Here is a 14,420-nt window from a genome sequence, read left to right as displayed (position 1 = left end):
TGGAAGGGTGTGAGAAGGGGGGAAAAAAAACTCTTTACAGTACAATCACACATTTATGACTTTAGTATGGCATCTTGAGGTATGTCTGTCCTGTCTTCATAATACCATGTAGAGTATCCTTTTTAAATCAAACAATATTTGCTAAAATATGGCACATCAGTTGGGTAGGCCCCCGTGCTTTATTAACCGTGCTTAGTTGTTTTATTATTATTATTATTACTACTACTACTACTATTACTACTACTACTAATATTAACAATGTGACTGTGAAAATTGCTTATTGTAGCAGATAATTAAACCCAAGGATTATTTATAGCCTAAATAAAAGGTTGGGGGTTTCTTTTTCTGCATGTACAGCACCCATTCTTAAGTAGCAGCAGTACCAGAGAAATGTTGTTTTGCATTTTTTGAATTTATTGGCCGATTTCTCAGTGAGTCTAGTTGGTGTTTGTCGGCTACTTCAGAAAGCTTCCCCTTTAAGCACTAACAGTCCAGTCCAAACCCAAGATCCACCAGGATCAGAGAGTCTGGATTTGGAGGATCTTGGGCTTTTCCACCTGAGCCAGGTCTATGCCGGTCTAAGTACCTCACTTTGGCTAAGCCACAGATATGTCAGAGTAAGTCCCTCACCATAGCTCAGGCAGGGCTCAACCAGCATAATTTAAGCTGGAGTCATTGATGCTGGTGTAAGGCCACAAAAAGGGGCGTTCTGGGGACATGGTGGGGCAGGATGAGCTAAGGAGAGACACCTATTCCAAGCTGCATTCAGTTCAGTCATGTGATGTAGGGCCCAACCCTCAAACCTGAGGCCCACTCACCTGCTAGCTCGGCTCCAGTAGTCTGTCCCAAAGGCTCCTGAATGAAGTTTGGAATAGGGATAACTTCCACTGGCTACTTAGAATTGTTAGGTAAGTGCATTTAAATGTAAGCATGAGTCAGTCCTGCACCCTGTTCTATCTGTTCTCCACATTAGTTGTGGAAGAAAACCTCTTTAAAATGACTTTTTAAAGCTGCACAATGAAGGTTTGAAGAGCTATGGCAGACTGAGTTACTCCCAGTGGTTTAGTTACATAATTTTAGACTCAGTGCTTAGTGGTCTTATGGGGAATGGGGTGGGGATGGGAAATCTTTATATGGCAAGGCTTATTTCTTCAGTTACTTAAACGTGGTAAGATAGCTGTTGTGTGTGTGGCAGCCCTCCTGCTATTTGCGGCCTTGGACTTTGTCACTGAGTGTCCCCAAATCCTGTACTGATGGCAGCATTGGTGATGCCAAACTTCTATCTAGCTCAGAATTCTCAGAGTAATGCTTTAGCTCAGGTGTAGGGAACCTTTGGCCCTTCAGATGTGACTGAACTCATAGATGGTGGGAGCTGTAGTTCAGCAACATCTTTAGGGCTAAAGGTTCCACACGCCTGCTTTAGGGGATTGATATGCAGAGTACGGATGGGGGATAAATTCAGATTGGTTCACATTTTAATGTGAACCTACTTAATTTTGACTTTCTTAAACAGTATGCAAACTGAAATAAAGCTATTTTTCAAAATTCAATGGTATATGTTTTTAAGTGTGTGCTTAATGTAACCCTTAACTGTTGGTATTTTGAATCTACTAATTGCCTTCTTGCAATTTCTTGCTGTCATTTCCCTCTGATTAGTATTTTTCAAGAGTAACACCCATCAAAGGTAACTTGATTGCAAAGTTGCATGATAAGATGTGTTCTGACTCAATTGCTGATGTTATTATAATCATTTTTGTTTTCACCAGAGATTAAACCGAATGGTCGGCATCTTGCCAGTGCCGAACTCTTTAAAGTGGTTGCCTGTACTGTGAGAAAAAGCCTAGAGCAAGGGAGGGAGAGAATTTTAGCAACAGCATCTCCATAGGTTCACTAGGGCACAGTATTGATGCATTAAAGCAGATCCTTTACCGAAACTGTGAACATTTCCTTAGGTTCTGTGATGTGACAAATTTGTGCTTATAATTTGGCACCAAGGTAGTTTGAATTAGGTGATCACAATAAACTATGCAAAGCCAACATTTGCTTATTTTTCAGGTTTCTGTCTGTCTGTCTGTCTGTCTGTCTGTCTGTCTGTCTATCTATCTATCTATCTATCTATCTAATCTATCTAGTCTAATCTATCTAGTCTAATCTATCTAGTCTAATCTATCTAGTCTAATCTAGTCTAATCTAATCTATCTAGTCTAATCTAGTCTAATCTAATCTAATCTATTTGATACATACCAGATCATCCTTATTTTCTTCAGCTTGCAAACTAGTTTTTTGGGGGTGGAGTAGGTGACTTCTGATGTGTCTTTCTTTCTTGCATATACAAGACGGTCCTATTCAACATCCTATACACTGCCGTCACTGGTTTTGCTCTGAGACAGGCCAGAGCTGTTGTAACTCAACCTACACCTCGAAGCAGCAGACCCATGTGTATATTTATTTATTTATTTATTTATTTATTATTTCAATTTATATACCGCCCTTAGCGAAATAGCTCTCAGGGCGGTGAACAAACAAAATAAAATACAATATATCATAATAAAAATACAAAAACATATACAAACAAACAACAAAAAGCACAGCAAAAACAAAAATAAATACTACAAAAATTAAAATACAGAATATAAACCTCTGTCTGCTCCATCATGTACAAAGTGGGGTGGTGCTCCACTTTTTAAAGCAAAAGGACTGGGGTGTGTGTGCAGAACTCTTCCCTAGTTGGAGGCTTACACATGCTGATGCATGAGCACGGCTGCAATCTGCAGAACAAGAAAGTGGTGAGCCTTTGCAGATGACCACACTACCCCGGAGTGAGCATTTCCCCTATTATTTCTGCAGCAGTAACATACCACACATCAAGTGCGTACATGCCTGGTTTAAGGGACATTTGTACCTGTTTCAGTGCCTTATTGCTTAGTTGATCAACCCTTGGTAACATGTGGCTGAAGACACTGTTATGAATGCTGGCCTGGCCATGGTGTTTGCTAAGCAGATATTGCTAGCTGGCGTATGGACCCCAAAGTCACTTCTGTACTGTTTGTGTGTGCTTGTAAGAATCCTGAGAGGCCTCTGCATTTATTTGTGTGGGAAAGCTAGCTCTCATGGGGTGTAAAAAAAACCAGGATGCCAAAAACGAGAAATCAGGAAACAAGAGCAGACTCAGACTTGTTCTTCTTCCCATCTTCCAGTTTGTCAGGCTGCACATTCAGTATTGTTTCCAAGAAGCAGATCGAGCATTGCTTGTTTTTTGCTTTCTTGACAGCAAATATTTCTGATTAAGCATGCTATGGTAGAATAAGTACAACTCGTCCTCTAACAATGGTTTGGCAGCGGTCTTGTCCTCAGAAGTGTGGCATGTGCTGAACAATCCTCTCTTCCTTGGTGGGGGAGGTGTGTGGTGGAGCCACTGCTGCATCCAGAGCCCTGCCAGCTTGGTGTGGCCAGGGCAGAAGGTGGTGGAAGATTGTGCAGTGGCTCTCCAGGGTTTCAGGCAGGAGTCTCTCCCAGCCATAGCCGGAGATGCTGGAGACTGAACCTGGGACCTTCTGTGTGCAAGGCAGATGCTTTGCCACTGAGCTATGGCCCCTTCCCCAGTGCACACAGCTTTTCCCCCATTTGTCCCTCTGTTTCTTTCTTCTTAAAAATTTCCCTCCCATTGACCGTAATGCGAGGGAATTAAATAAGCCAAGGGCCAGCATGTTTCTAGAAGCTGGCTGGCAAGATATCCAGGGACTGATAGGGCCTGCGGCTCCACGATCTCCTCTGAGACAGCCCCGGAACACCTTTTTCCTGGCTCCTCTGTGTTTGGAGCACCACTGGTTGGTTGGTACTGTCCACAAAGCATTTTGCTAGCTGCGCTGTAGAGGTCTCTGACCTTGGACCTCCTCCACACATGGCCCTCCCTTTCTGCCTGTGGAGAAAGAAATCTGCAGGCTCCAACATTCCCTCGGCTACCTTTCCCAGGAGTTTAGGATTGCTCCTTCAGAAGATGTTAATTATAATTACAGCCTTTTGTTGCTCCTCTGGATCAGAGCCAATAAATACATATTAACTGCACCCCCTGGACAGGCATGTCAGTTCAGCTCATCATCATTTTTCATTTTTTTTTGGTGAAGAAGAGCAAGCTGTGATATTGCTCCATGTTTGTTGTTTCCTCATGCCCCAAAGACATGCCCTAGGAGTTCCTTCAGTGGGCCATTTTAGGAGTATGCATCTTTTTGATGCTTTCCCTTCTTTCTTTTCATCATGCTATGCTGCAGTTGTGTGTGGCTTGTATTGCAATGGTTCCAATCAAAAGCCTAGAATTTTTACTGATGACAGAGGAGTTGCTTTGGCGATTGCTTATGTGGAAGATACCTGACTGCAACTAAATCAAAGTAGATGTAATTGAAATTCTTGCATATTCTCTCCCTGCCTCCATTTCCCTTCCCTTCCTCCTTTTTTTCCACTGGATTCTAGATTCTAAGCCCCATGTCGTAACTGTTCTTTGCAAAGTGCCGCATACACAGATGAGACTTTATTAATAAATAATATATGTAGGTGTACTGTGCACATTACTAAGCTAAGCAGCTACATTAGTGCCATTTTGTAAAACTAGTGGTCTGCGAATTTGCACAACAGCGGTTCCTTGTATGCACACTAGTATGTTGTGTTAGGGTTATTTCATGACTGACATGGTGGATGGGATTGGCATGTGTATGCTGGCATTTGTCACTATGAACACCATACAGTGTGAAGTGCCAGTTGTGGTTCCCTGATGCATGTCGACTGTATGTCTCTGTATGTTTGAGGAGAGGGATGTACCCTTCACACTTTGTAGTGATTATATGGTGCCCAAGCAGTAATCACATTTACTGTATTGTATTGTTCTATGGTCCTATTCTTAATGTTTTAAATTGTTTTAGTATCTTAAGTGTATGTTTCATGATTTTAATGTTACGAATATTTTAATTCTATTTTAATTGTATATTTTTGTATGTTTTTTACCTATGAGTAGTTTTTATTTGTAAGCCGCCGAGTTCCAGTTTTGGAAAAAGGGCGGGGTAAAAATAAAGATTCATTCATTCAGATTCATACTGTGCAAAACTCATTCTTGAGTTGGAAAGTGTTTATGACCAGGTATATCATATTGGCTTCATTGGTATGGGTTGATCCTGTTGCAGAATGTTCTAGCTGACTGCTTCTACCTTTTACTAAAACTCTCTGTCCACATGGCACCAATACTAAAAATACATGACTACACAAATCGGGCTGTGAGCGTGCCACTTCTCAGAATATTTGTTCCCTGTACAGTACTCCCTGCACTTAAATACCCCACAGATCCCCTCTTTTAGGCTAAATGTAATCATAGATTTTAAGGAATTAGTAATTAGTAAGTATCTGTTGGCATCTTATGTTACATGAATCCTGTGGTTTGCCCTTAAGTGCAAGATTTTCCATTCACTAAATACTAGATGTGGGATTCTAATCTAGATTGGGCCCCTGGCATGGATTTAAGAGGGCTTTAATCATTTGCTCTGTCATTGCAATCCTGATCCTGTAGTCATGTGAAGAAAAAAAATCTGTGCTTAAAGGCATACCATGTGATTAGCATTAGTTTGGCCTTCAGACATAACGGGGGCAGGGGTGAAGGGTTGCCTCTGACATGATGGCTGTACAGAGTCTTTTTACTTGCATATGCTTGTTTATAGATGAAATTAATACACACTGTTAAAACCCAGCTTTTTGGTCTTCATTACTACAGTAAGATAATTTTGCAACTGAGTGTATTATGCAAATAGTAAAAAGGTTTATTGAACTATTGCAGCTAAAAGAAATCAAGATTTCAGAATGCACTTTTGAGATTTGCTTAAAGAAAAGTGAAAAAAGTGAGGAACTTCTAGAAAAAATGCTTTTTTAAGCTAAAATTATTCTGTGCATAACTCTTGAAGGTGTACTTTCTTGCTCCTCTGCCAGGACGTGGAATGGATTCTTGATGTTTATTTGGTTGGTTTCTCTTCTACTGATTTGACCTGGGATGAAACGACTCTGCCATCAACCAATTCTTCCACAATTGTCTTAACCATTCTGGTTTTCGTTGGCTCTGGAAATGTAAGCAAAAGCAAAATTAAAATAAAGTCAAAATAAGTGCACAAAACAGATTGTTGACATCCCTTGCTTTATTGCATATTATACTCTTGATTTATACAAGCAAATCATCATCAAACACCCGAACTGGGGGCAGGATGGCTTCAAGGAGAAAGTAACAAAGGACCTCTGGCACCAGATCAGGTAAAGAAAAAGGACTAAAAAACTGTTTTCAGCTAATAAGCAGGAGTGAGGGCAGCAGCACAGAAAAAAAAATTCAAAGTAAAGTGGTGGGCTCATCCACACGGCGATTTAGCGTGTATCTGGTGCTACTTGCATCCCCTTGTAATTTGCATGGTTCACATGACATTGCAGGCAAGCAGAAGCTATCGCGCAGTTTCCCTCTTTAAATCTGTATTAACCCAATCCACTGATAATGCAAAAAGGAAAGGAAAAACTGTCTCAGTTGCACTCCTCCTTGTAGGTGCTTTGCTTTGATGTATTTTTAGTGGGTGGGCTCTCTTATGCCCCATTGCCCGCTCCCTCTCTTTCTGCCAGCCACAAAAGCAGCCGCAGCCGCTGCCTACTTTGCCTTTCACTCACTCCCCCCATCCACCTTTCACTCAGGCTTGGACAATGATGAAGGGGAGGGGGCTCTAGTCAGTTTCATTTTTCTTGTCAATTGCACACCTAGGCGCTCTCCTGGCTTCAGCCTTGAACTGGAGGGAGTAAACATGTAAAATTAGAGGGCAGGTCCACAAGGAAACAGCGACACTAATCTTTCCCAAAGGAACACCTACTAGTGTGAATGGAAAACAGCGGGTTTGAAGCTACCATTGAGAATGAAGTGTGCACCTTGCGAATCTATCACAATGGTAAAAGCAGTGTCTTTAGTACGAAGGTATGCTCCTGTGTGGATAAGCCCGGTGACTCAAGTGGGAAAAAAGAAAAAGACCCTGGACAAACTTCCCAAGACCCACTGGAAGTTATCTCCTCTCATAAATAACTTGCACATTAACCTTGTTAAAAAGCCTTTGAAGCCTTAGAAAATAAAAATTACTGAGCTGACAGGGAAGCTACTGAAGTACTGGACTTGGGCTTATGCCACTCTGATAGAATTTAGAATATTATAAAAGTTAAAAAAGAGTTACAACTAAGGCTTGGTCATCAGGAAAATAGAATGAGACATCAGAATATTTGGTTCAGCGGCTTGAAAGAATTTTTTTGGGAGGGGAGATTTCATTTGTTTCCTAATTGACTGGTAGAAGGAATTCTTTACTGATCTACAAGTTACACATACAGATATAAATAGAGCCCACCGCAGTCTGGGACTAAAACCAAAAGAAAATGCCCCATCTAGGGACATAATAATAGCTTTTCTAACTGTGCCAAAAAAGAGGAAATAATGAAGGCAGTGAGGATCAAGGAACAAATAATATATGAAGAAAAATAGATAATGTTTTTACAAGGCCTAAGTGCTGACACTTTAAGCAATAATAATAATAATTCAAACCAGCTACTGATTTACTCAGAGAAGCTGGGGTGAAATACACATGCGGGTTTCCATTTGCCTTGATCCTAGAAATGGATAGTATGCAACCTAAAGTAAAAAAGACGTGATTCATTTTCTCACCCTGTTGAAACTGTCCATTCCATGGGAGGATTCAGCTTCCTCTTCCACCAAGTGATGCTGCACTTTAAACCCCCTCCCACAGTTTATACAGAATTGGAAGGACCTGGCCTGAGTCCTGCTGCTGTTGTGTTTTGTTTGAGCCTAAGTTAGGCTAACGAAAGGAAAATGTGTTTTGGTTTTACATAAATGGAGTGTTGAGGATGAATAGCTGACATGTTTAGTCACTTCTTACAACCAGATACTGTAATGTTGGTAAAAGTTGTATTCCCCCAGTGATTTTTAACTTGAGCAGATAGTACGGGCATATAGCGTACAGGTAGCAAATGGAGAAGCTTGAATCCACCTGAGGTAAGGATGGTTGGAGGAGGCATAAGACATCTCTATTAATTCAGGTGAGGTTAATAAGCACTCATTCTCCACAGGGAACATCATAGAATCCTGTAATGCTTGGGTTCTACACCTAGAGTTTTCATACGGATACCAGTAGTGGCTCATGTGGTGGGGTGGAGTCACAGAGTCACCCTCCTGACACCGGTATCACTGCAGGTCGCCTGGATGGGATGGTTCCGGATAGCACGAGATTGGGACTGCGCAGGCACAATGCTCCACTGGTGCACCTGCCCTGCCCTGTCCTAACCACTGCAATGCCCTGCCCCAATCCCATCCAGGAAAGCTACAGCGATGCTGGTGGTATCAGGAGAGGAGCTCCGTGGCTCTGCCCTGTCACATGGCCTGCTAATGATGGACACCCCTCACACATTGATGGGAAAGTGGGGTTGTGCCTGTGGCCACCTCCCCCACAAACACACTGTCCATGCCCTGCCTTGACAGCCACACATTTGGCCAGTGTGCTCTATGGTTACTGGTGTGTGTACATAGAGATCCTCCATGTGAGGGGGATCTTGGCTAGGGCTCTGTGTCGAGAGTTGAGGAAAGGATGGATCCACAAGAAAGGGGGAAGTGGAAAAAAGTTACATTGTATTTGGGACTAGGAGAGGCAATGTGTTGTTTATACGAGGGTAATGGGCAGGGAAGGTAGTTCTGGAAGTAAGGGGTGAAGAGTGAGGAAAAGAAAGACACTTTTAATACATAGAGAAGTATTCAGCCAAATCTTTGGCTGTGCATTTCAACTGTATAGAAATATATATGTAATTACCTTTGACAAAGCTTGTAGATCCAGAAGAGTCAAAACCACTGTCAAGAAGAAACATTTTTTTTAGAGATATATTGTGCTTGGCTTTTCCGAGAGCAATTAAGAATGATCACAAACTTATTACGGTCAGGTATTACAGGACATTGTTGATAATCAGCTCAGACTTGCTTTTGACTGTTTCAAAGTGGATTAATGGAGATCTTCTCACAGCCATATGTAGATTTTCTAAATTCTGGAAGAATCAGTACACAGATGGAGGATTGGAATTGGCTGACCCTTTGTCTATTAAAATATGTGCAGACCTTTGAGTCAACACATGGAGACTGAAGGGTGGGGCCAGCAGGTGTGATCTGAATCCCCACCCCCATTGGTTTCCCCAAATTTAGAAAGCCAGCATGCAGATATTGACCAACATATATTTTACTACAGATTTTATACATGCAGATATTTAGAATCATTCCCAACTCTGCATAGTCCTGTTTGAATGAATGGAAAGTTTCCCATTCAGTTCATTGGAAGTGATCGCGTATCATTGTCATGAAGATCTTGCCATGTGGTCAGATCTACAGAGCCCCAGAATTTGTTTTGAGACAGATCTGCCTGTGGGGCAAGATTGCTATGGCATTAACTTGTACGTTACCATTTTAGCAGGTTTGTGAGCCTAATAAGTGTGTTGTTTCCTTTATTACAAGACCTACCTGCTGCCTTTGCTCTCCGCATACAGTAGTCAAGATGGGTTGCACAATGGGCTTCATCCATACTAAGTTAGTCACACATGAATTCCATTTTAAATCAATGTGAAAAGATAACCATGACTATCTAAAGGCCCGCTTATTTAAATGGGACCAAATTGCGACTGATCATTTGGATGGGACCTAACGTGTATAAAGAAATATATAGAAAGATACATTATAATCATACCTTAAAAAGGCTAAAAACAAAGCAGAGTGGAAAGCCTGTTCAACCAGGAGATTATCACCATCAAAGAGAAAGCATGCCAAATTCCTAAATAGAAAAGTCTTAAGAGATGGGGTAATGCAGAGCTTGAGGAGGGGCAGGGAGGTCCACAGTCTCACTAATGCCACAAAGGAAGCTGCCTTCTGTTGAGTCAGACCAATGGTCCATCTAGCTCAGTATTGTCTACACTGTCTGGCAGCAGCTCTCCAGGGTTTCAGGCAGGATTCTCTCCCAGCTCTTCCTAGGGATATGGGAGACTGAACCTGAGACTTCCTGCATGCTGTCCTGGCCCCGTCAGAGGACTCCTCAGATGAGGACGACTCGGGAGTAACAGCAGCAGACCCAGGAGCAGCAGACTCAGAAGGAGACACGGAGGAGCCTCCTGAGAACCCAGCTCCTTCTCCCCCTCAGCTGCAGAGCACCCCAGATACAGCAGAGGCCCTGCAGCCAGACACAGACAGTGCACAGGATACTCCCCCCTCACCTGCAGAACGTAGACAGCAGAAGGTCAGGCAGAAGAGAGGCAGGCCTGTCTCCTTAAGGCCCAAAGGCTGAGGACTCACACCTGCTGTCAACCTTGCTCTTTATAAGGCACACCTTGGCTGCAGCTTGTTGCTGACTGCAACGTCAGGCGTGGCTTGTGTGTTCCTAGTTTCCTGGCACCCTCTTTCAGACTGACCCCTTGGCACTTGATCCCGGACCTCTACTGACCTCGCTTCCGGACTCCTGACTCGGCAAGTACGCTTCGGACAAGCCTGGCCCTTATCAGCTCCCCTCCTCCTAGACCTGGCAGATTTATGGCCAGACTGCCGGCTAAGGACTTTGCTTCCCTGCCAACCACCCAGGAATTTCCAGCCCCCCACCAGCACTGCTGACGCAGTGTAGAGCTGACACATGCAAAGCAGATGCTCTACCATTGAGCTACGGCCCTTCCCCAAACAACCATACAGAAGGTCCTGTCCTGTGATTTCCACCTACCTACCTTACCTACTAAAAGTAAGACTTAATTCTAGTCTTTGAAAATACCTCTCTCTGCTCCAAGCATTTACAATATGGGAGAATAAACATTTAAATTATATCTTACTTTTCTTTGACTATTTCTACATTGGTGGTTAGGCTCCTCTATTTTTATTGGGGCCCTGCCACACCCTTGTTTACACTATACTGGGGGTTGGGCATGGTAGAAGGGGGAGAGGTAATAGCTCAACGGTAGAACACATGCGTTGCATGCAAAAGGCCCCAGGTTCAAATCCTGATGTTTCCAGTTAGACTCCTCCTGGAAATCCTGGAGAGCCGCTGAGCTAGATGGTCCAACGACTTTGATATAAGGCAGCTTCCCATGTTCCTAAAAATGCCAGGCAACTGGCAACAAGTGGTGTGGGCGTGGTATTGTACCCCTGCCCCAGTTAATCTCTGATTAAACAAGGACAGAAACTGTGCCATTGTTCCATGGAACACTGATCCCGTGGGACAAAAAAGAATATCTCTTTGTTATGGGTGAATAGAATGTCTCAACCAAACTGGTTGTTTCTGCTGCAACAACTTCCAGAGGGATAGCCATGTCAGTCTGTTTTGCAGCAAAAAACACGGACTCTTGTAGCACCTTACAAACAAGCACTTTTATTATAAGTGTTAATGGATTCTAGTCCACGAAAGCTAATGCCATAATCATTTTGCTCATCTTTAAGGTGCTACAAGACTCCTTTTTTTTTTCTGCTGTGAGAATGTACTTTCTTTAGTTGCATGTGCCATGTCGAATCCTTACCCTCCTTCTCCATCCAGGAGGCGGCGGTAAGTCTCTATCTCCATCTCCAGACGTGTCTTGATGCCTAAAAGTTGCTGATACTCTGCATTCTGGTTCTCCATATCAGACCGGAGCTGCAGAAGCTGTTCCTCTAAGCTGCTGATCTGAGCTTGTATTTGGGTGAGTTGGTTACAGTAATTTAGTTCTGTTTCTGCCAAAGTCCCTTCAAGGGATTGTTTCTGTCAGAAAGATGCAGGAGGAGAAGGAAAGAGGAAAAATACAGCAAAATGAAAGGAGCCGGGGAAACTTCCGCAAATAAAACGATTGTTTTAAATACATCTGTGAAGCCAATGACTCTCATAGGGTTGTATCCAAGAAAGGCACTGTGCAAGTTGAACGACTTCCACTCATGCAACAAAACTTCTCCCCTTGTGTGCCTCCCACACTTCCCCAAATCTGCTGTGGAGGGTTGGGGAAACCTCCAGAGCAGATCTGAGAGGGGGTGTGGTGCAGCACACAGGCAGAGGAAAGTGAGAGGAAGTTCCACTGTGCAAGCAGAAGTCCTTCCGCTCATGCAGTGGCCTTTATTAGATACAGCCCTATGAGAAATCAGGAGTGCCTTCTTGGTGCTTCTGTATCTTTCATCATCTGTAAATAGATTTATAAGAATAACACTGACTGCAATCCTAGGCACATTTGCTCAGAAGTAAATCCTAATACGATCTATTATTATTATTATTATTATTATTATTATTATTATTATTATATCCCACCCTTCCTCCCAGTAGGAGCCCAGGGCGGCAAACAAAAGAACCAAAAACATTTAAATATCATAAAAACAAACTTTAAAACACATTAAAACAAAACATCTTCAGAAATGTGACTTAAAAAAAGCTTTCAAAACATCTAAGGTTAAAAACATTTTTAAAAGGTTTACGGACATATTAAAAAGCAATTCCAACACAGACTGGGATAGGTCTCAATTTAAAAGGCTTGTTGAAATGGGGATTACAATGGGGATTACTCTCACATAAATTGGTATAGGATTGAAGTGTAAGTAACCCATCCACCCACCCCTGCACACACAACCAAAATTATGTGGGGTGGGGTTTTGTTTGCATCCCCTGGGGGTAAACTACCTCAGAGGGCCAAAGTGTGCAAACTACCCCAAAGGGCCAAAGTGAACATGGCACTTTCCACATATAAATAGCAGATGTGGGAGCACTGATCTGACAGGGAGAGACATGTGGGTTTTAATTCACAGGGTGCCCTGATCCAGATCAGGGCCCTGCAGCCTCTGTTTGCACTAAAAGGAAAGCTCCCATTTGTATCAATGGAAGATTTTCTCCCAATGCGAATTGCAGATATGTCCCCCACATTTGGATTGGGGCTGTAGCTACTACTACAGTATTAGAACCTGTCCCCTTCCCCATTTAGATCTTGGGGCCCTGCTCCCACTATCATTGCAGCAGTTACTAATTGCTTGGATGGTGTCATGTTAAGCTTGGCCCAAAGGCACCCTTAAGATACTTACCACTGCATGTGTAGAAATCATAAAATGTGTGGTTTGTGGTGCCTCTGCAGCTCTGTTTCCTTAACGTTTTGGTTTCCTCTCTCACCCCCTTCCCATTCTCATTGGGCTCTGATTGCTTTTACATCGTAATTACAAGGAATTGACATAATGAACCTGGTGACTCCTCTGATGAATGCTCCACTGTGTCTCTCCTACACATGTTAAAGTGATGGCTGCTTCCACTCAGGAGTGCTGAAATGCCATTTCAATATTTGCTGGAAGGCTTGCAAAATAAGCTCCTGTGCCAAATAGTGGAGTCACTCATTACATGGGAATCAGCTGCCTTTTCTAAAGAATTCATTGCAAAATTCAGTGGTGTAGTAGAGGGGGGCAGCAGGGGACTGAAGCTCTGGGACTTTTTTTCAGAGCAGGAGTGTTGATGTAATCTGCCAGAATGCCAGGGTAATTAATAGGCTGCACCCCTTTGCTCTGGCAAATGAATGAAGTGATAATGAGACTTTCATATTTGTGTCAGATTAGCACTGCTGAAGCCAGAGAATGAGGAAAATAAGCAGAGCCTGGATACTTCTTTCCTTGGATGGGTTTCCTAATTCATGCTAGCAGTTTAAATGGTAACACTTCTTTACATGATTGTTTGCATTTCTAATGGGAAGCTAAAGGTTGCAAGTTGGCTCAGTGAAGATCTTTTGTTACAGCTTGAGCTGAATTTATTTTGTAAGCACCTATTCTATAACTATCAGTTGATTCTGATAAACTGGGCAGTAGGCTATGTACCGCTGCTCTGTTGGGGATGTATGTGTACATAGGGATCAGCACAGCTGCCTGCATTTTTGAACTCTCCTTGGGGGCATGACTATGGGAGCCTTCATGATGATGATGATGATTAGCATTTATTGTCCGTTTATTGTCCCAGAGGTCCCAGGGTGGGTTACAACAACCTTAAAAGACAGCGTTAAAATAATTAAAAACAACCAGAATCACATAATAGGGTGGGTCCTAAAAATATACGTCTCAAGTACCCAAATGATGAGCTCCTGCACTTCAGTATGTACTACTGGGTCGATCTTTAGAGCAGCCTAGTTTGCCCAGCACTAGCGCTAGCACTACCTTTTGAAAGAATTTCTGCTGATGCAACGACAGTATACTTACCATGGCAAGTTGGGCCTGAAGCTCCAGTTCCAGGCCCTGCAGAGTGCGCCTCAGATCCGTAATTTCGGTCTTGCCTGTGCTCAGTTGATCCACGTTGGCAGATATCTCTTGCCTCAGAGCTCCAACCTGAGACAGGATAACCAGGAAGAAAAGCATTTAGTGGACGGTCTAGATA

General features: G+C 42.8%; 1 protein-coding gene and 1 long non-coding RNA gene across 2 annotated transcripts in view; one reads left to right on the top strand and one right to left on the bottom strand.

Annotated features, from left to right (window-relative positions):
* Positions 1-5,775: 5,775 nt before the first annotated feature.
* The window catches only part of LOC133367217 (keratin, type I cytoskeletal 24-like), a 13,943-nt gene continuing 5,298 nt past the window's right edge, over positions 5,776-14,420 (bottom strand). The window contains exons 5-8 of the mRNA XM_061591173.1: positions 14,246-14,371; positions 11,584-11,801; positions 8,865-8,902; positions 5,776-6,091 (exon numbers count right to left, since the gene is read on the bottom strand). Coding sequence (XP_061447157.1) covers positions 5,988-6,091; positions 8,865-8,902; positions 11,584-11,801; positions 14,246-14,371 — 486 coding nt within the window. The 3' untranslated portion in view covers positions 5,776-5,987. The remainder of the gene's footprint in view (positions 6,092-8,864; positions 8,903-11,583; positions 11,802-14,245; positions 14,372-14,420) is intronic.
* The window catches only part of LOC133367221 (uncharacterized), an 11,559-nt gene continuing 10,731 nt past the window's right edge, over positions 13,593-14,420 (top strand). The window contains exon 1 of the long non-coding RNA XR_009758549.1: positions 13,593-13,707. This is a non-coding gene — a long non-coding RNA (uncharacterized LOC133367221). The remainder of the gene's footprint in view (positions 13,708-14,420) is intronic.

The sequence above is a fragment of the Rhineura floridana genome, chromosome 11, assembly GCF_030035675.1.
Source record: "Rhineura floridana isolate rRhiFlo1 chromosome 11, rRhiFlo1.hap2, whole genome shotgun sequence".
Taxonomy (NCBI): domain Eukaryota; kingdom Metazoa; phylum Chordata; class Lepidosauria; order Squamata; family Rhineuridae; genus Rhineura; species Rhineura floridana.
The sequence above is the reverse complement of the archived record's forward strand: the minus strand, read 5'-3'. Positions and strand labels throughout refer to the sequence as shown.